Here is a 20,442-nt window from a genome sequence, read left to right as displayed (position 1 = left end):
AAAAAATGAAAAAAAGAAAAGGGGAGGTAGTAAAAGAAAAACAAAAAGAAAAAAAAAGAAAGAAAAAGAGGCGAAGGGAAGGGGAAGGGGGGGGGGGGGGGGGGGGGGTGGGGGGTTGGGGGGGTGTCAATAAGAAATCATTAGTATTACAAAATGGTTAATTAAACAATTGGGCATTACTATTGAGAGTCTCCTGAAGATAACCTGGGTTTTCGATAGAAAAATATTAATTTTAAAGAATTCTATGCCATTTCTACGAAAATTTGTTTTTTTTTCCCATATGAAATATATGAAAAACTTTGCCTATTGTGGTCCGAGTCTCCCGAGTTGTGTGCCCAGAACGGCATTTACAGGTCGAGAGTCTATATAACTCGAGACTGACTCTCTGTGAATGCCGCTCAAGGCCTTTCGGTAATCTGTCGGGTCCAGACGTTGCTTTATGAACCTCTGGACTTCGTCCGTCAGTTCATATAGACGCCTGCTGACGTGTCGTGCATAGTTCAGAACCGGCAGGCCAATTGCCTTATACGTTGCCAACAACGGCTTTTTTGTGTTTTTCCCAGCTGCTGCCGGCTAGCCACTGGAGGACCTTGTTGCGAATTTGTACTTTACTGACAATTGCGGTTGTATGCGCGGAAAAGGAAAGCAGACTGTCGAAGGTTACCCCGAGGATCTCGTTCGAGGGATTGGTTCGTCATCGGCGTGAATACCCAGTTGCAGTCTGACCTCCTTCGTAAAGGTGGTGAAAAGCGTTGCTGAGGATTTTGTAGGGGAGAGGGTTAGGCTCCTCGCCGCTGGTGCAAACAAGAGGCGCACTTGGTGTTGGCAGTTTGTACAGCCTTCTCGTCACTCAACGTTTGGCTTTGTCCGCCAGAGGATACAGTATGAACTGTCGGCTAAAATAGCTCGCGCGTCGCTCCGGGCCCGACGAAGCGTGGCCGCAAAAATATATTTCAACTTTGTCGTCACGCTTCGTCGGGTTGGACAATGGCCTCACGGTTGACCAAAGCTTGCTCACACCAGCGGCAAAGTTGCAGGTCTTCGATGCTCTTCCCACTTCTTCCGCTTTTGTACGTTCACTAGTTGCCGAATATCGGCGTTGAGATCCCAGACACGGGGATTTCCGGGATCGGCCTAACGGGGGTGGTCACGCTTATCAGACTAGCGCCGACAATTGTTATTTCTGGCGAGCTGCAGCAGCTGCCCATAATCCTGAATTGTGCGTCGTCATTCATTTTGCAGAATGTCGAATTGTGTATCTGCGCGTTAAACTCACAAACTATCATACGGTTTTCGCCTTTGAGTAGCGCACCTATTTCAGGGTGATATCCTGCCGGTCAGCTGGTGACAGGGGGTATATGTATAACGTTAAAGGATGCTATCCCTGCGTACGATGTCTGCTTCGATAAGACGATACTGCACGGTTTCGTGCGTAATGAATGCTAGGCTACCACCATTATCTCGCTCGCGATCTCGACGGTGCAAGTTGTATCCGGCACAATTCAACAGTGTTGAATTGCCATGCAACTTTATATCTTAGACTGCAGCTATTAATATTTTATGCCTGTCCAAGAAGACTGTTATCTCCTCGATCTCGCTCTGAAGTCCGTTACAGTTGAATTGTAAAATCTTCGTGCGCCTAGAGAGACTTATTAGTATGTGGGGTGTTAGTGAGGTGTGTTGCCCTGTGATGGTGATAGGCGGCATCGCAGTTGGCACTTGCTACCAAGCAGCACAGCACGGACCCTCATAGTCCCACGTCCAATCTCGCGTGGTGCGCAGTCCTGAACATACCCTAAAGTGACACCAACAAAAGTTAAATGTTGCGCTGGACTGATTTCACGTTACGTAATATCCTGGACTGACTTGCCGAACATATTTTCAGAGTAACCAGGAGTTGTTAGCGGCGGCGTGTGGTGGTGGTGCGGTTGTGTCAGTGGTGTGGTCTGTTGTGTCTATTGTATTGTGTTCTGATGCGGTACTGTTTGTGTTGAGTTGCTCAGGCGGACTCTGGTGTGCCGTGGAGGCAGCTCGTTTTGAGCAGCAAGGGGTCACGAATGAGTTGGTCCAGTGCCTGTTAGTCGTAAGGCCTGAGCAAACTCGGAAGTGACTCAACCCATTACTGGAGTTGCACCTAATGGAGGTGGAGTTCTGGTGTAGTCGTCTCGCGCACACAACAGGTGTAGGTTTCTGGCCCAGAGTTTGACTCGATGCCAGCCCTGATCAGAAGTATGCGAAGCAGATGTATCCCTATGGACGTACAGCTTTTGAGGGATTTCGCCGACCTAAACAGGGTTAGATCGCCGAAACAACAGCCCTCGGTCGAGTAAAACCCAAGTCATTCCAAAACGTAGAACCGGCTATCGTGGGAATGTAGGTCCCTCCCCTAGTGTGGGAACTTCAAAGCGCACGCTACAAATCGGAGGAAAAGCGCGGTCAAACACTAACATATGTGTAAACGCACATCTATTACGCGGTGCTACAAAAAAAAAGTCATGTAATACACCCGAAACAAAACCTAGTGTAGGTTGTAGCTATGGTCGAGTACAACATAAAAATAGGTTCCGTATAGTTCCTGAACCCTCCAATTTTAATTTATTTAAAATCAACCGTTATGTTCGTACTTGATGCACTTATCTATTAACAGCGTGACTATTTTCCATCCTATTTTAAAAGAAAAACATGTTTTGAAAGGAGAATTTGTAGGCCTTTGAAATGATGTATAACAATGTATTGTTAGACTTACATTATCATCGGCTAAACTTTAATAAGCCCCTATTTTTCTTAACTTCTTCAACTTTGACAATCGATGATTTCAAAAACTTCTATGAAAGTTGCCAAATATCTATTATTTACCTAAAAGAAAATTGAATAAATTGATACCTCACTTAAAGAAATTGCATTAAATTGTCGAAGTTAAGCAATTTATGCAAAAACACGGCCTTGAATTTATTTGTGTGTATGTACGTGATGTTCAGATTTGTTGAGCAGTGTGGCTAAGGAATTCATCATTATTTACTCAAATTTGATTTATACCATGGCTCATTAGCACAAAATTCCTTTTTCATAAAATTTTAGGAAAGTGGGCGGTGCACTTGTATCACATATGCGTATCTCTAAAACTACTTCACCGATCTTGACCAAATTTGATACACATATTGTGGTTAGCCTCTTTAAACACCGTGTTGAATATGTTTGAAATCGGACAAAACCTGCTCTCCCTAAAATATAGCTATCGTTGAGTTTTTTGAAATTACCGATATGTGCTCCACGCGAATATGCGGTGCCACGCCCATTTTCATAAAATTTTATCAAAAATAAATTTTTTGCTTAACAGCCATGGTATGTGTAAATTTCGAGTAAATACTGATGAACTCCTTAGCCGCACTGCTCAAAAAATCTGATCGTCCGACACACACACACAAATAAATTCAAGGCCGTACATTTTCTTAAGTTGCTTAACTTCTACAAATTTTATACAATTTCATTTGGTGAGGTATCAATAAATAAATAAATAATACATACTTGGCAAGTTTAATAGAAATTTTTGAAATCAGCGATGGTCCAAATTGAAAAAATTAAGAACAATAAGGGCTTATTAAAGATTAACCGATGAAAACTCCCCATAATCTAAGTCTAACAATATATTGTAAAGGCCTATAAATCCTCTTTTCAAAACATGTTTTGGTTTTAAAATGGGATGAAAAGTAGTCAATCTGTTAATAGATAAGAGCATCAAGAGCGAACATAACGGTTGTTTTTAAATAAAATAAAAATGAAGGGTTCAGGAACTATACGGAACCTATTTTTATGTGGCACTCGACCATAACTACAACCTACACTAGGTTTTTGTTTTGGGTGTATTTCATGACTTCTTTTAGTAGCACCGTCTTTTTATTATTCAAAAGTATAGTTATAGTGTCTGGTATTCCATATGCTGTCCCGGAGAAGTTTTACTTCTGTTCCGTTTTCAATTACTCTACTAAATTGTTGGAAAAGCAAGATCAAGATTCAGTCACATTTTCGGGAAAACTGGGCACTGACATAAAAGTGCTGAACCGATGAAGAAGAGTTCATCCCGACAACTTGTGCAACCAGGCCTCCCCGAAAGGACCTAACAAACTAGTTCTACACATATCCATACATGATTACTGACAAAGTGAGGAAAGTTTCTCAACACGAATATGTGCATATTGAACACAGTCAACTTCACTGGTAATAGTTTTTTACATGAATTCTAATTAATAAACAATAATGCATTAAGAAGGAAACGAAATGAGATTCTGGGGAGTAGATGAAGTGAAACCCCTTTCGAACAACTGCGTTTAATGCTGTTTTCCGGTAGACTTCAGCATTCGTCGGCGGAGCTTCAATCTGTACTGTTGGAATAAGTTTGCTCCTATCAATGGGCCGACTTGACTCAGAGCAGTCCGATTGTTGGCCGGCCAGTAATGCATGTCAGGCAGCAGAATTTGCGCAGTAATGGCGTAGAATCCAACATGCAGCAGTAGGGAGGCGGCAACAATGGAAGGCAATGTTGAACGAAAAAGGAAACACATGAACGAACACATTCTCCATGGACGAACGCGAACTACAAGTAGGAGTTTGTTGTTTAAAACCATTGTGTACATGAAAAATTTTTGTTTCCATTCATATTGCTAAACGATTCCGAAGTTCTTGTGTGTTCTGTATTTATTACAAAAATATGAATCTAAGATTGACCCGTGCAAGACTTTTGTATTTGTTTAGTTTTTATTTGCCATTTGCTATGTAAATATGTATACATGAGTGGTGCATGGAGTGGAAGAAGTACTACATACTCGACTTATGAGTGCATTATTGTAATATGTATAACAAAATGTTTTATTTCAATGAATAAATCTCTAGGAAAAACTTACAATGCAATGAAATGCAGTATTTGCCCTTTAACTTTTTCATCATTTTAATCATGTGCGTTATAAATTATAAACGCGCATGTACCAATTTATATATGCTTTATATTTGGTCGATATTTAGTCCAAAAGACAAAATTTCAAGAATTATTTAATGCCTTTTTTCTCTATTTTCACCACTGATTTCCTTTGTGTGCTAGAATTAAGTGTGCGTAGAGAAACTACGAATCCGAATGCCTGCTACAAATACGAAAAAAATGCTATCACCGAATCCGAGTGAACTCGAAAATATCGTTACCAGCTTCAAATGCTGATTCGAAATCAGCTAGTGCAAAGGAAACAATAGACATTTATGTCACGCTGCCTCAGCAGTCGCAATGGCCGAGCGACCAAAGCACTAGACTGCCAATTGAGAGATCCAAATTCGAGTCTGAGTCGTCGGCCTGCGGAGCTTTTTTTATTTTTTTATTTAATTTGTCTTTTTTTTAATAAATTTTTTTAGTTTAGATTTTATTCTTTTAAAGAGATTTTTTTTTTTACAAATTTGTATATTATTAAAGTAATTAGGTTTATTTCCTAATAAATTGTTGTTAAACTATTATTTCCTCGCTTCATAAAAAGTATTCATTCATTAAATAGAGCCTATTTAGCAGATGAATGCATGTACATATGTATTTATGTATGATTATATCAAACTATAACAAATTTGGAGTATAACAAATATTTATTATTAACAATAGTGCAGCTTTTTACCATTATTTTTAAGATTCAGTGATTTTAAATTTTATACTGACTCCTTAAACTCGTCGTAGAGTATCTGTACGAAGGGGGTCAAGGCTCTTGGTATTGTTCCATACGTGGTGCAATGCTCTGAGTCAGGAGCAGTTGGCTCAAGACCGACCATACGTGGCGAAGAGTCACACCCTGCGAGAGGTCGCCCTGCTTTTACTGAATATGGCGGATCTAGAGAGGACAACTCGATAAAACCCGTAATTCCGAGTGTCATCCGTACCGTGCTTATGGGATGAATGGCACTACGTTAGTGTGTCTTATAACGGTGGCCTCCAGATACCTGGCGACCTCTGGTTGTAAGAAGCCCCGCTCGGGATAGTGGGGGCTATGTCCCAGCGGAACTACTATCCACCATACTCGTGGGAACACTATGGAAAACGTAAAGCAAAAAACAATAATAAAAAAAACAGATGGAGCTGAACAGCTCGCAGACGAGGCCGGGCATGACCTTTCGGCAGCCGCCGAAACGGGGACTGTCCCAACAGAACTACCGGGGGCGCATAGTCCCCAGTATGACGTTGAGATGGTTGACTCCAGCGCTAGACGGGATGCGAGTGCCGTCAAAACGCTTTCTGATATCTCGCCGGAGGATGAGCAGAAGCTGCTTGCCTCTCCGACAGGTAATGATACTCTCGTCCAAACTCGAGAGCGAGATCGGCTTAGTGGAGCCGGTCGGAAACGCCTCAAGCGCTATTTGGAGAAGGGTATGAGCTATGAGGAGGCTAGGGAATCAGCGAAAGAGCCCATTGGGCCCCCTCAAAAGGAGAGATCGGCTAAAAGAACCCGATCAAAGAGCTCCACTCCACAGGAGCAAGCCCCAAAGAAGGTCTCCAAATTTATGCACGGCGCAGCGAGAGCTGAGCCGGCTGGGGCAGTAACAATGCCCACGGCCGAGGCAAGCCTGCCTCGCGAAGACGCCGGAAAGGCCGTGAAACCAGCATCCTTTAGGGACGCACTGTGTGAGGTGAAGCTGGGTATAGTCCCCGAGAACTATCCGGCTACGGTCTGGTCGACGGACGAACTGAGGGCCATTCAGAATGCCATCCTTAGGGCGATAAGAAGCAACAAAGATAGCGCTGTAAAGCCTATTTTTGATGGCTGCACTTTTCGTCCGGGATGGTTATCCATTATCTGCAGGGACGCAGTAACTGCGGAGTGGATAAGGGCTACAGTTCCGAAGATTGCCCCCTGGGAAAGGGGCAAAGATGAAGGTGGTAGCGGATACAGAAACGCCTCGCCCCATAATTTTGGTGGGATTCTTCCCGGAGCTGGATAGCTCCAGGAATGAGGACGCGCTACTACTTCTTCAGGGGCAGAAGGCCTGAAAATAATGGACTGGCGAGTTCTAAATCGGGTGCGCAAGTCCACAGTGGTAGAAATCACCATTGCGGTAGACCCTATCTCGGCAGACATCCTCAAACAGAGAGGAAATGTTGTCAACTATGGCTACGGTACGGTCAAGTTGAGGGAAAAAGCCAAGCCGTTGGTACCAGTGGTAGCAAAGGACGCCGCTGATACCGACGGAACGGGCACGGACGAACAACCCTGTTGTTCGAAGTCTGTCACCGTCGCCCCGAGGCAGCTCTCAACAGATCTTCAAGCACAGAAGCAGCAATCACCGGAGCTGGAAAAGACAAAGCCGCCGCCTGAGCTGTCAGTAGCTCAAGCCAGCGTGACATCGCCTCCGCGACCCACAGCAACATCGGTCCTGACCCTGCAGCAGGTGCTAAACAGAGCCCAACAAAATGTCAGGCCCATTGAGCTCCCCCGGAACATAATTAGGCCACCACTACATGGCAGTTCCAAAGCGGCTACTCAAAGCGGCTATTGGACAGCCGAGGAGAAGACCTTGCGGGGTAGAAATAGGGGGAAGAAGGTGGCTGCTCGCGGCCGTAAAGACCGCAAATAATGCCATCTCTCCCTAAGCCCAACGCAAACTCGAGGCATCTGAAATGCCTCCAAGTGAATCTTTATCATGCCAAGGCAGCGTCAGCTGTTCTCTGCAGGAGGTTCACTAACGACGGTCTAGGTATAGCCTTCATCCAGGAACCCTGGATACTACGCGGTGAGGTCAAAGGTCTGAACGTCAATGATGGTAAGATCATATATGCCCCCAGCCCTCGCCCAAGGGCGGCGATGCTATTAAGCAAAAAACTAACGTTTCTTCCTCTATTACAGTTCCTGACGGCGGATCTGGTTGCGGTTTGGGCCGAAATTCCCACTCCAAGGGGTGTACAAGAGGCAGTACTTGCCTCAGCGTACTTTCCGGGTGAGGAGGAGATGGCCCCAACAGCAGAAGTAAAGGCTTTCGTGGAGCACTGCCAGCAGAGTGGTAAACCCTGGATCCTCTTATGTGACGCCAATTCACATAACACTGTTTGGGGCAGCACCGATACCAACAAAAGGGGTGAGTACCTCGAGTTTATTAGTAGTCATAATATAAATATTATAAATCGTGGCAATGAACCGACTTTTAGAAATGCTTTAAGGGGGGAGATCTTGGATCTAACTCTAAGCAGTCAAAACATGTCATCATCTGTCACAAACTGGCGTGTCTCCGGGGAGGTATCAATGTCGGACCACATGCATAGAGAATTCGACATGGGTCTCTTTCCTGAACACGAACTAGTTTTCAGAAATCCCAGGAAAACGAACTGGGAACTCTTCCGCTTTACTATAGAAGAGGGCGGAAACAGCCCCAAACACCCCATTACAACCAAACAGGAGCCTGAGAATGAAGCTGAACAGCTTCACTCAGATATTGTAATAGCTTTCAACAGCAGTTGCCCCCAAGGAAAGGTAAAATCCAAACGAGATGTGCCTTGGTGGAGTCAGAAGCTTGAGCAAATGAGATGCCAGGCCAGAAGACTATTCAATAGAGCAAAAAATACGGGTGATTGGAATCCGTATAAAATTGCGCTAACTTCCTACAACAAGGAGCTAAGGAAATCCAAACGAGCTAGCTGGCGAAACCACTGTGAGGAAATAAATAGCCTTCCAGAGGCAGTACACCTCCAAACAAGGGATTACAGGAATACAATTGGCACCCTTAAGAGACCAGATGGGAGCTACGCTCAGCATCCGGGTGAGACCAGCAGACTCTTGCTGGATACTCACTTCCCGCGCTGTATATCAGACTACTGTCGACCAGAATTGGGTACTCCAACATCCACCTCTGGAAGAGAACAAAGCCTTGCTACGAAGCTGTCCACTGTCGAGCGGGTGCAATGGGCTTTATCAACATTCAGCCCATACAAATTACCAGGACCGGATGGAATCTATCCATGTCTCCTGCAGCATGGAAGTAGACACATAGCGCCGGTCCTTTCTAAACTCTATAGAGCTTCGCTCTTGTTGGGTCACATTCCCAGCATATGGTCTGAGATTAAGGTCGTGTTTCTACCCAAAATGGGTAAGCCGGAACAATTACCGTCATCCTACCGACCAATTAGCCTCAGTTCCTTTCTTCTAAAAGGCATGGAGAAAATACTGGATCAGTACATCAGAGAAGTCAACCTAAGGGAACGATCTCTGAATAAGAACCAATTTGCCTATCAACCAGGAAAATCCACTGAGACTGCCATTCATAGCCTTACTTCAAAAATTGAGAAAACTCTGGAGTCAGAAAATATAGCCTTTTGCGCCTTTATTGATATTTCAGGGGCTTTTGATAACACATCATATAAGGCAATAAAAGATGCCTTGTTAAGAAAGGGTGTAAGCCCAATCATAAATCAATGGGTGTTATCAATGTTAAGAACACGAAACATCAGGTTGGAATTAGGAGGCACGATAGAATCGATAACAGCCACAAGATGATGCCCTCAGGGGGGTGTACTCTCTCCTCTTTTGTGGACTATGGTTGTAGACGAACTTCTTTTCACACTGAACAGCCAAGGCTTTAATACGCAAGGCTACGCAGATGATCTGGTAATCTGCATAACAGGGCTTCATGACGAAACTATCACCAACCGCATGCAACAAGCCCTACGCATCACACACAAATGGTGTGAGGATAAAGGCCTAACCATCAATCCTACAAAGACTATTATTATTCCATTCACTCGAAGGAGGAAATTATCTTTGAGCGGCACAGAAATAGAATTTTCCAGTGAAGCTAAATATCTGGGAGTAACTCTTGATAAAACACTTAACTGGAATGCACATTTGGACACTGTTATCAACAAGGCGATGATGGCCTTCTTTGCCTGTTCACGACTTTTTGGTAAAACATGGGGCCTTACCCCCAAAATGACCTACTGGTCATTCAACACTGTCGTTAAGCCAACAGTAACCTATGCTTCCTTAGCATGGTGGACTAAGGCTACACAAAGAGGTGCAAGCACTAAGCTAAGTAAATTGCACAGAATAGTTTGCATTGGCATAACAGGAGCTATGAAGACCTGCCCGGCCGATGCACTCAGCGCCCTGGTTGGAATACCTCCCTTTCCTATTTTAATAGAAAGGGAGGCTACCACAGCGGCACTGAGAATCCTGAACACCTCCGACCTGAAAATCGGAGATATGACGGGTCACATGAAGGTCCTAATGAAATTCGCTAATGACCCCATACTACAAATGCGCGATGCAATGGTTCCAAAACTAGAAATCTCTAGGAAATTTGAGGTACACATTGCAGATCGAGTTCTCTGGAATACAGGGAACCCATACACCAAACCTGGAGGATGGTTCCGTGCGCAGAAGTGGAAAACTTTTGACTGCCATTCACCTGGGAGTGGCCAGAAGCGATTCTTGTGCGTACGGTTCAAATCGCAGCTCACAACGTCCGGATATTTATATCCACGTATCCTCTGGGTAGCAACCAAACACCCGTTTGGGAGCGAGCTAAAGTGAGAAGGCGTAAAACTTCGCGTGCGCTGGGTTTGGGTCCCGCCACGTTAAAACCCCGCCCAATGAAAAATTCCAACAAGCCTCGGATGAGACCCCCTTTTTCTGATGACGACCACGGCAAACGTATAAAGGACTATGATTTAAGGGTATGCACCTGGAATATCCGGACCCTTAATGGGGAAGGTGCCTCTGCCCGGCTGGTTGATGTCCTCGGGAAGACAAAGGCTGACATCACCGCCATCCAAGAAATGCGATGGACGGGGCAAGGTAAAGTAAGCGTGAAGCCTTGCGACGTCTACTACAGTTGCCACGTAAAGGAGCGCAAATTCGGTGTTGGATTCGTGGTAGGAGAGAGACTCCGTCGCCGAGTACTGGCGTTCACCCCGGTGGACGAACGTCTAGCCACAATCCGCATCAAAGCTAGATTCTTCAACATCTCGCTCATCTGCGCCCATGCCCCGACGGAAGAGAAGGATGAGGCGTCCAAGGATCTCTTCTATGAGCGCTTGGAACGTACATATGAGAGCTGCCCCCGACACGATGTCAAAATCGTGCTTGGCGATTTTAATGCCAAGGTGGGCAAGGAAGGGATCTTTGGCCCCACTGTCGGAAAATTCAGCCTCCACGACGAAACGTCCGATAACTGACTGAGGCTGATCGACTTCGCCGGGGCCCGAAATATGGTAATATGTAGTACAAGGTTCCAGCATAAGAACATCCACCAAGCTACATGGCTGTCTCCAGACCGAAAAACGAGAAACCAAATCGATCATGTTGTGATAGACGGAAGGCATGCTTCAAGCGTTTTGGACGTACGTACACTCCGAGGACCAAACATCGACTCGGACCACTATCTTGTTGTAGCCAAGATACGCACCCGCCTCTGTGCAGCAAAAAATGTGTGCCCAACAATGCAAGGAAAGCTTAACGTCGAAAAGCTGCAATCACAACAGACGGCCAATTTATTCGCCACTCGACTCACACACCTGCTCTCTGAGAGCACTCTTCAACAATCCGACGTACGCGAGCAGTGGAACCACATTTCCCGATCATTAAGTACCGCCGCCGAAGAAGTAGTTGGATTTCAGCGAGCCCGAAAGAACAACTGGTACGATGAGGAATGTCAAGAAGCCGCAGAGAAGAAAGATGCCGCCTACAGGGCCACGCTGCGATCGGGCGCAACGCGAGCCATGTGGGACCGTTATAGGGAACTGAAGAAGGAAGCGAGACGTATTTGCCGCAATAAGAAGAGAGAGGCCGAAATACGTGAGTGCGAAGAGCTTGAGATGCTGGCCGGCAGGAAGAACGCCCGAAAATTCTACCAGAGCGTTAGGCGACTTACGGAAGGTTTCAAGACCGGGGCGAACTCCTGTAAGAACAACAATGGCGACCTAGTGACCGATGTCCAGAATATACTTAAATTGTGGAGGGAACACTTTTATAACCTACTGAATGTTAGCAGCGCTGAAAGTAGTGAGGAAGACGAACCCGAGTCCCCAGTCGATGATGATGGAGTAGCTGTCCCACCGCCTGATTATGACGAGGTACGTATAGCGATTACGCGGCAGAAAAACAACAAAGCTGCTGGAGCTGACGGCCTGCCAGCCGAGCTATTCAAGTACGGCGGCGAGGAGCTGATTAGGTGCATGCATCAGCTCGTATGCAGAATATGGTCAGATGAACGCATGCCCGACGACTGGAATTTAAGTGTGCTCTGCCCAATCCACAAGAAAGGCGACCCCGCCATGCGCGCCAACTACCGCGGAATTAGCCTTCTAAGCATAGGTTACAAGGTCTTATCGAGCGTATTGTGCGAAAGACTGAAGCCCACCGTCAACGAGCTGATTGGACCTTATCAGTGTGGCTTTAGGCCTGGAAAATCCACCATAGATCAGGTATTCACAATACGCCAAATCTTGGAAAAGACCCGCGAGAATAGGATCGACACACACCATCTATTTGTCGATTTCAAAGCCGCTTTCGACAGTACGAAGAGAAGTTGCCTTTATGCCGCGATGTCTGAATTTGGTATCCCCGCGAAACTAATACGGCTGTGTAAAATGACGTTGAGCAATACCACCAGCTCCGTCAGAATAGGGAAGGACCTCTCCGAGCCGTTTGATACCAAACGAGGTTTCCGACAAGGGGACTCCCTCTCGTGTGATTTCTTTAATCTTATGTTGGAGAAGATAATAAGAGCCGCCGAACTGAACCGCTCAGGCACAATACTTTATAAGAGCGTACAATTGTTGGCGTGTGCCGACGACATCGATATTATCGATAAAAACAAGGGCTACGTCTGTTCTGCCTTCTCGGGATTGGATAGAGAAGCAAAGCGAATGGGTCTGGTGATGAACGAGGACAAAACGAAGTATCTCCTGTCATCACACAAACAGTCAGAGCATACGCGTCTTGGCACCCACGTCACTGCTGACAGTTACAAGTTTGAAAAAGTAGACGACTTCGTTTATTTGGGAACCAGCATTAACACCAATAATAATGTCAGCCTTGAAATCCAACGGAGAATCACTCTTGCCAACAAGTGCTACTTTGGGCTGAGTAGGCAATTGAGAAGTAAAGAAGAGGAAGGCCTCCTCTGCGTTGGAAAGACCAGGTGGAGAAGGACTTGGCTTCACTTGGCATTTTCAATTGGCGTCAGTTAGCACAGCAGAGAAATGACTGGCGTGCTGTTTTGGACTCGGTCAAAATCGCTTAGGAGGTTACAGCGCCAATTAAGAAGAAGAAGAAGAAGACATACACCAAACCTAATGTGGAGGTTTGGTATACTGATGGATCTAAGCTTGAAAATGGTAGAACGGGGGCTGGCATTTTTGGGCCGAACTTTAAAAAAATGATACCAATGGTTAGCTACCCCACCATCTTTCAGGCGGAGATTCATGCAATAGAAATTTGTGGCAGAGAATGTCTTAGAAGGGGAACGTCATCGAAATATATCTGCATTATGTCGGACAGTCAGGCAGCCCTACTGGCCCTGAAGTCCCACAAAATAAGTTCTCAGCTAGTACATGATTGCCGCAATGTCCTAAATGCTCTTGGTGACAAGAATACAGTCTTATTAGGATGGGTACCAGGGCATGAGGGACATGATGACAATGAGGAGGCTGACTACCTAGCGAAACAGGGAGCTGCCGCAGTATTTTATGGTCCGGAACCCTTTTGTGGGCTCACCAAAGCACATATAAAGGGGACCATAAATAACTGGGTAGACAAAATGTTCAAGAGGCATTGGATGGAATGTCCAGGGCAAAGACAAGCCAAACGATTTATCTGTCCTTCAAACGAAGTTTCAAAGAAACTAATCAATTTAGGCAGAGAGGACCTCAAAACTCTCACTGGGTACTACACGGGACACTGTTCTCTTCGTTACCACCTCAGTAAAATCGATCTTTCAGAAACAAGCGTCTGTCGCTTCTGTGAGCTGGACGAAGAAACGCCAGAACACATTCTCTGTGAATGTGATGCTCTCGCTAGGCGCAGACTAGCCCACTTTGGTGGCGCTACCCTTAATCCATTTGAAATTTGGAACAAAACGCCCTTGGAGGTGCTAGGCTACATTAAGAGCCTTCCCATATAGGCCGGGGGCCACGCACAATAGACCACTTTAGAGGTCGCGGTGCATATGGCCCATAATAATAATAATAATAATAATAATCTGTACGAATCTTCATTACGAACGGATTCAATGAAGGTTCTCTACGAGTTTGGAACTTGTATTCGTAGCGATTCGGATTCTGTGATAGCACATTCGTAGATTTCACGAAAATCGAAGCTGCGATGGATTCTCTGGTAGCCCTGAATAATATCGCACACCTGGATCTAAAGTGAGCTAACTCAAAAAATCCGGAAATATAATTGCGAGTGGTTCCGTGCGCAGAAGTGGAAAACTTTTGACTGCCATTCACCAGTGAGTAGCCAGAAGTGATTCTTGTGTGTACGGTTCACATCGAAGCTCACAACGTCCGGATATTTATATCCACGTATCCTCTGGGTAGCAACCAAACACCCGTTTCCGCCATCCAAGAAATGCGATAGACGGGGCAAGGCAAGGTAAGCGTGAAGCCTTGCGACGTCTACTACAGTTGCCACGAAAAGGAGCGCAAATTCAGTGCTATATTCGTGGTAAGAGAGAAACTCCGTCGCCGAGTACTGGCGTTCACCCCGGTGGACGAACATCTAGCCACAAGATTCTTCAACATCTCACTCATCTGGGTCCATGCCCCGACGGAAGAGAAGGACAAAAGGTACAAGGATCTCTTCTATGAGCGCTTGGAGCGTATATATGAGCGCTGCCCCCAGCCAAGGTGGGCAAGGAAGGGATCTTTTTACGCCACTGTTGGAAAATTGATCCTCCACGACCAAACATTCGATAACGGGCTGAGGCTGATCGACTTCGCCGTGGCCCGAAACATGGTAATATGTAGTACTAGGTTCTAGCATAAAAACATTCAACATGCTACATGGCTGCCTCCAGATCGAAAAACGAGAAACCAAATCGATCATGTTGATAGACGGAAGCCTTGCTTCCAGCATTTTAGACGTACGTATACTCCGAGGGCCAAAAATCTACTCGGACCACTATCTTGTTGTAGCCAAGATACGCACCCGCCTCTGTGCAGCAAAAAATGTGCGCCCAACAATGCAAGGAAAGTTTAACTTCGAAAAGCTGCACTCTCAGCAGGCGGCACTCTTCAACAAACCTACATATGCGAGCAGTGGAACCACATTTCCCGATCATTAAGTACCGCCGCCGAAGAAGTAGTCGGATTGCAGCAAGCCCGAAAGAACAACTGGTACAGTGAGCAATGTCAAATAGCTGCAGAGAAAAGAGATGCCACCTACAGGGCCTCGCTGCGATCGGGTGCAACTCGAGCCATGTGGGACCGTTGTAGGGAACTGAAAGAGGAAACGAGACGTATTTGCCGCAATAAGAAGAGAGAGGCCGAAATACATGAGTGCTAAGAGCTTGAGATGCTGGCCGACAGGAAAAATGCCCGAAAATTTTACCAGAGAGTTAGGCGACTTACGGAAGGTTTCAAGACCAGGGCGAACTCCTGTAAGAACAACAATGGCGACCTAGTGACTGACGTGCAGAATATAGTTAAATTGTGGAGGAAACACTTTTCCCTGTTTATTAAAAACAGGCGAGATCACCTCCTCATCAGACTTGTTTTTCTAGACTTCAGCAAGGATCGAACCCGCATCATCGATGTGCAAAGTCAGAAGCGCTGATCCCTGAAAAATCAGCTATAACTTCTACCGCTTAGACTCTCTTGCTTTTTCCATTTTTCCCAATAAACATAACCGTGGTACAAACCTCAATAAATGTTAAAATATAATGGTAATAAGCCACAATAACATTGACTAAAACACAATAGTTGGTTTGCACTCATACGCAAAAAGTTTGATATATTTGGATGTAGAAAAATATGTTAGATTTTTGTCTCAGTCTGGTAGAAAATATTTTTTGTCGCGGCAACACTGATAAATATTTACAAAATTCGCCTTACCCCAGTTTAAATAATAAATAATCGTAGTATGTAGGTACTCGGTCCTCGAGCTCACTAATTTATCATCAATGGTTGACCACATTTCCGCGAATTGGGCGTTATTTTTTTGCTCGGCAATGGTATACTATGAAGCTATGCAATATTTGTCCGAGATTCTTTTACAGTTAGAAAATTTCGCCGCCCTACGTATTAGAGTCCAGCGCAAGTGTATTTGCCGCATTTCGTTCAATAAGTACTCCTTGCATTGTACTCTACTCCCAACACATTGTTACTCTTTTTCCGCATACATACACTACTTGGGGTTGAGAGAGTAAATACTTGACGTACTTCAAGCGAGAGTTTGTCGTGAACAGACGTGGTTTTGCTGCGCTCTAAGTTTTTCTTAAATTCGAGCTTTTATTTTTTGTCGCACAACAATTAAAATTAAAATTAAAATTGTGTTAAAGACATTGACTCTGTTTTTCTTTTCCTGTGCTTATCATTTTCTAATATTTGCTACATTATGCCCTGTTTTTGTGGCCATAGAGTTGAGCGCGCCCAAACTTCAGTGCAATGTAATCAGTGCAGAGAAATTTTCCATTTGAGTTGTGTTGTTGGTAGCCTGCCTGCCGACTTAAATAACCTAAATAATGCTGACAATATCTACATTTGTGGTTTGTGTGCTGCTGATCAACAAGACGAGTCTATGACTTCGAATAATTCTTCGTTACAACAACAACAAGCCACTCAAGTGCAAATGCCTAATTCCCACACTGCTAATGACAATTTTGCTGAGTTGAAATTACTTAACTCTAATCTTCTCTCTGCTTTGAATGTTTTGCATGAAGATAATGAGTGCTTACGACAAAAAACCGATTCCCTTCAAGCTGAGGTTCGTGACGTGCAGTGTAAGCTCAATGACAACAATTCCATTCTGTCTCATTTGCTCACACAATTTGAGAAACTGTGCAGTGTAAACAAATACAACTTCTCTTCATCTATGCACCCAGTCTCTTCTTGCATGTCAACGGGCGCTAATGGCTCTGCCGACGGCGCCGCTAAAGAGGCCGGGAGACTTTACAATCAGATTGAGACTGCATCCGCTATTCTTCTACCCTCTTCTAATTATGCTGCTGCTGCTAGCACTTCAACTGATACTGGCTCTGTCAACGTCGATGCTAATGCTGTTATTATATCAGCTGGTACAGCTACTCATCTACCGGCAATAATGCTGCCCAACGATGCTGCTGCTAACATTTCAACTGCGACGCCAATTCCTAACGCCCCTGCCTCTCAATTTTCTTCGCCTACTTCGGTTATTGTTGACAACCCTCCTGCAGTTGTTGGTAACCAAATCGAATGGAAAAGAGTACAAAATAAAAAAAAGAACAAACGAAGAAATAATAATAAAAACCAAATCAACCGAGAACGCGCTCCCAACAATGATAATGCTGAAGCAGGTACTAGCTCAAATCCGGATAGTGCTGAAAGCAACAATAATGCTGCAATTGCAAATACCAACATTAGACCCACCCCAAATAATGGTAAACAACATAATTTGCCTTTACTAGCGCAACCTTTAGTTGTTGGGTCGGCAATTCATGGTGATTTAAGTGCTGTTACGAAAAGGAAGTGGTTGCATATCTCGCCTTTCTCTGCTTCGGTTACATCCGAAAAATTAACATCGCACATTTCTCAACATACCGGGATAGACGAAAACTCTATCGTCTGTATTCCATTGGTAAAGGCTGGCGTGGATCCCAAATCTCTGCGTTATATTAACTTTAAGCTGGGTGTTGAAGCCAGCTCACTTCAAAAGCTATTGGTGCCAGAGCTATGGCCTACAAATATAGCTGTGCGGCCATTTAAATTTGGGTCAAAAAACGACGAGGTCCAACCGATGTCCAACGGCAATCGGTTGGGCCCGGTGGAACAATCAGTGGCCTAAAAATTTACATGCAAAACATGGCTGGTGTTAGAACAAAATCCCAGCTCTTGCGGCTATTCAGTTCACATCAGGATTATGATGTCTTCGTTATCATTGAGACGTGGTTAAATGAGAACTATAATAGCGAGGAGTTCTTCGACCCCAAGCTTTATAATGTCTTCCGCAAGGATAGAAATGCCAACCTCACTGGATGTGCTAGAGGAGGTGGAGTTCTCATCGCAGTGCACTGCAAACATCACGCTTCTGAGGTTGCACTTAATAATAATGATGCGCTGCTTGATCAACTTTGTGTTCTTATCCGAGGCACCTCAGACTCAATTTTTCTTTGTGCTTCGTATATTCCGCCCAACAGTAGCCATGACCTATATACAGCGCATGTCGACAACATCGTTGCATTGGCTCTGAACAAATTAGGAGGCGACCATCTTTGCGTGCTAGGCCATTTCAACCTTCCTAACATAAATTGGTCTCGGAATACTTCCAGTTCTTCATTAATAGCGGGTGATGTTACTAGCCTGAATGAAATATATTTAATAGATAGCTTTTTAAGCATTGATTTAGGGCAAATTAATTGTTACCCAAATCTACTTGGTCGCACCTTAGATTTAGTATTTTTAAGTAATAATTTAAACTACACATTGCTAAAATGCGATTCACCTGTGACGAAGTCTGACATGCATCATGTTCCGTTAGTCATAACTTTTGAATTTTATAAATTTGCCAAAGTTAGAAACGATACATCATATCTTTCTTTTAATTTTAAGCGTTGCAACTTTTTTGACTTGAACAATCTATTTCTAGAAATTAACTGGGATAGCTTGTTTTACAACTTAGACACTAACAGTTCTTTCGAGAAATTTAGAACAACTGTTGTGGATATATGTAAACAGTCTATTCCTTTGGTTTCAAAAAAGAAGTACAAAGTTCCCTGGCATAATGCAGCCCTGATGAAAATTCGAAATCTGAGGAATAAGTTTTTCCGCAAGTTTAAAAATAGTAAAAATATGGTGTTCTTCGAAAAGTATAAAGAGTTTGAAAAGAAGTTCGCTTGTCTAGATAAATTTTTTGCACAGAAATTACATTTTAAGTTTTGAAGAAAACTTAAAAACAAATCCAAAATCGTTTTGGAATTTTGTTAAGTCAAAAAAGTCTGTGTCGAATATTCCGTCCTCTCTCTTCCTTGGCGACAAAGCTGTTGATTCTCCTGCTGATGCGGCAAATCTGTTCGCTGAGTTTTTCATGGCCAACTTCGCGTCTGACTCTGATAACGGTGAAGACATTCGTTTCAACATACAACCATCAATTGATTTTGGAAATCTTGAACTTTCTTCCGAAGATATCGTTAGTGGCATCTCTCGACTTAAACAGTCATCAAATACCGATGTTGATGGTCTGTCTGCTATTTTGTTTAAGCAGTGCGAAGCTCTTGTTCATCCTCTCTTATTAATATTTAATAGTTCCCTGTCCTCGGGCACTTTCATTGATCCGTGGAAAGTGGCTTTTGTTACACCTATTTTCAAGAGTGGCAATAAAAATGACATTAGCAATTACAGACCCATTTCAAAACTTTCCGCCACGTCAAAGCTTTTTGAATGCATCATCCAGGAAAAATTAATATTTTTCGTTAAGAATATGGTATGCCCAGAGCAACATGGCTTTCTTCCGGGACGCTCAACTGTGACTAATCTAGCTATTTTTTCTGATGACTGCATCGCAGCTTTTCAGTCTGGATGTCAGGTTGACACAGTATATACGGACTTTTCTAAAGCATTTGATCGGGTTTCCCATGTAGTCCTGGCCAATAAGCTTGCCTGTATGGGTTTCCACTCAGTGTTTCTAAACTGGATTGAATCGTACCTACGTAATCGCAGTTGTAGGGTCATTGTGGATAATGTCAGGTCTTCTCCTTTCGTTGCCTGCTCTGGTGTTCCACAGGGAAGCAGCTTAGGTCCACTTTTTTTCTTATTGTTTATTAATGACATTCGCTCCTGTTTTTCTACAGTAAAATTTTTACTATATGCGGATGATTTAAAAATTTATTCACCCATTTACAGTCACCATGACTCTGAACTGATGCAATTAGATTTGGATAATTTAAGTACATGGTGTAATAGCAATCGGTTAACTCTTAATTTAAAAAAATGTTTTCAGATTACTTTTTCAAAACGCGTTAACGTCATTGAAACCTCATACCATTTATCTAACTCGCCCCTTACAAGGGTTAGTGAAATAAAAGATCTGGGGGTAACTTTTGACTCCAAATTTACTTTCGCAAAACATATTAACCTTTGCATTTCGAAATCGTATGCCATGCTTGCTTTTGTTAGACGTCATAGCTCAGAGTTCACTGACCCTTATACGCTAAAGCTTTTATATACCGCGTTTGTGCGCTCTAAACTTGAGTACGCTTGTTTTATTTGGTCGCCTTATTATCAGTGCCATATTGCAAGAA

The 20,442-nt window shown here is 44.0% G+C and overlaps 1 protein-coding gene across 1 annotated transcript; it reads left to right on the top strand.

Moving 5' to 3' along the window:
* Positions 1 to 13,386: 13,386 nt before the first annotated feature.
* Positions 13,387 to 14,130, top strand: LOC118749429. The gene has a single exon (XM_036484232.1). It carries the CDS (start codon positions 13,387 to 13,389, stop codon positions 14,128 to 14,130), a length of 744 nt encoding a protein of 247 aa, XP_036340125.1.
* Positions 14,131 to 20,442: the final 6,312 nt, after the last annotated feature.

This window comes from Rhagoletis pomonella, unplaced genomic scaffold (genome assembly GCF_013731165.1).
Source record: "Rhagoletis pomonella isolate Grant_MI unplaced genomic scaffold, Rhpom_1.0 Rhpom_scaffold_00016, whole genome shotgun sequence".
NCBI classification, from domain to species: domain Eukaryota; kingdom Metazoa; phylum Arthropoda; class Insecta; order Diptera; family Tephritidae; genus Rhagoletis; species Rhagoletis pomonella.
Note: the sequence above shows the minus strand (reverse complement) of the source record. Positions and strands in the feature narration are given on the sequence as shown.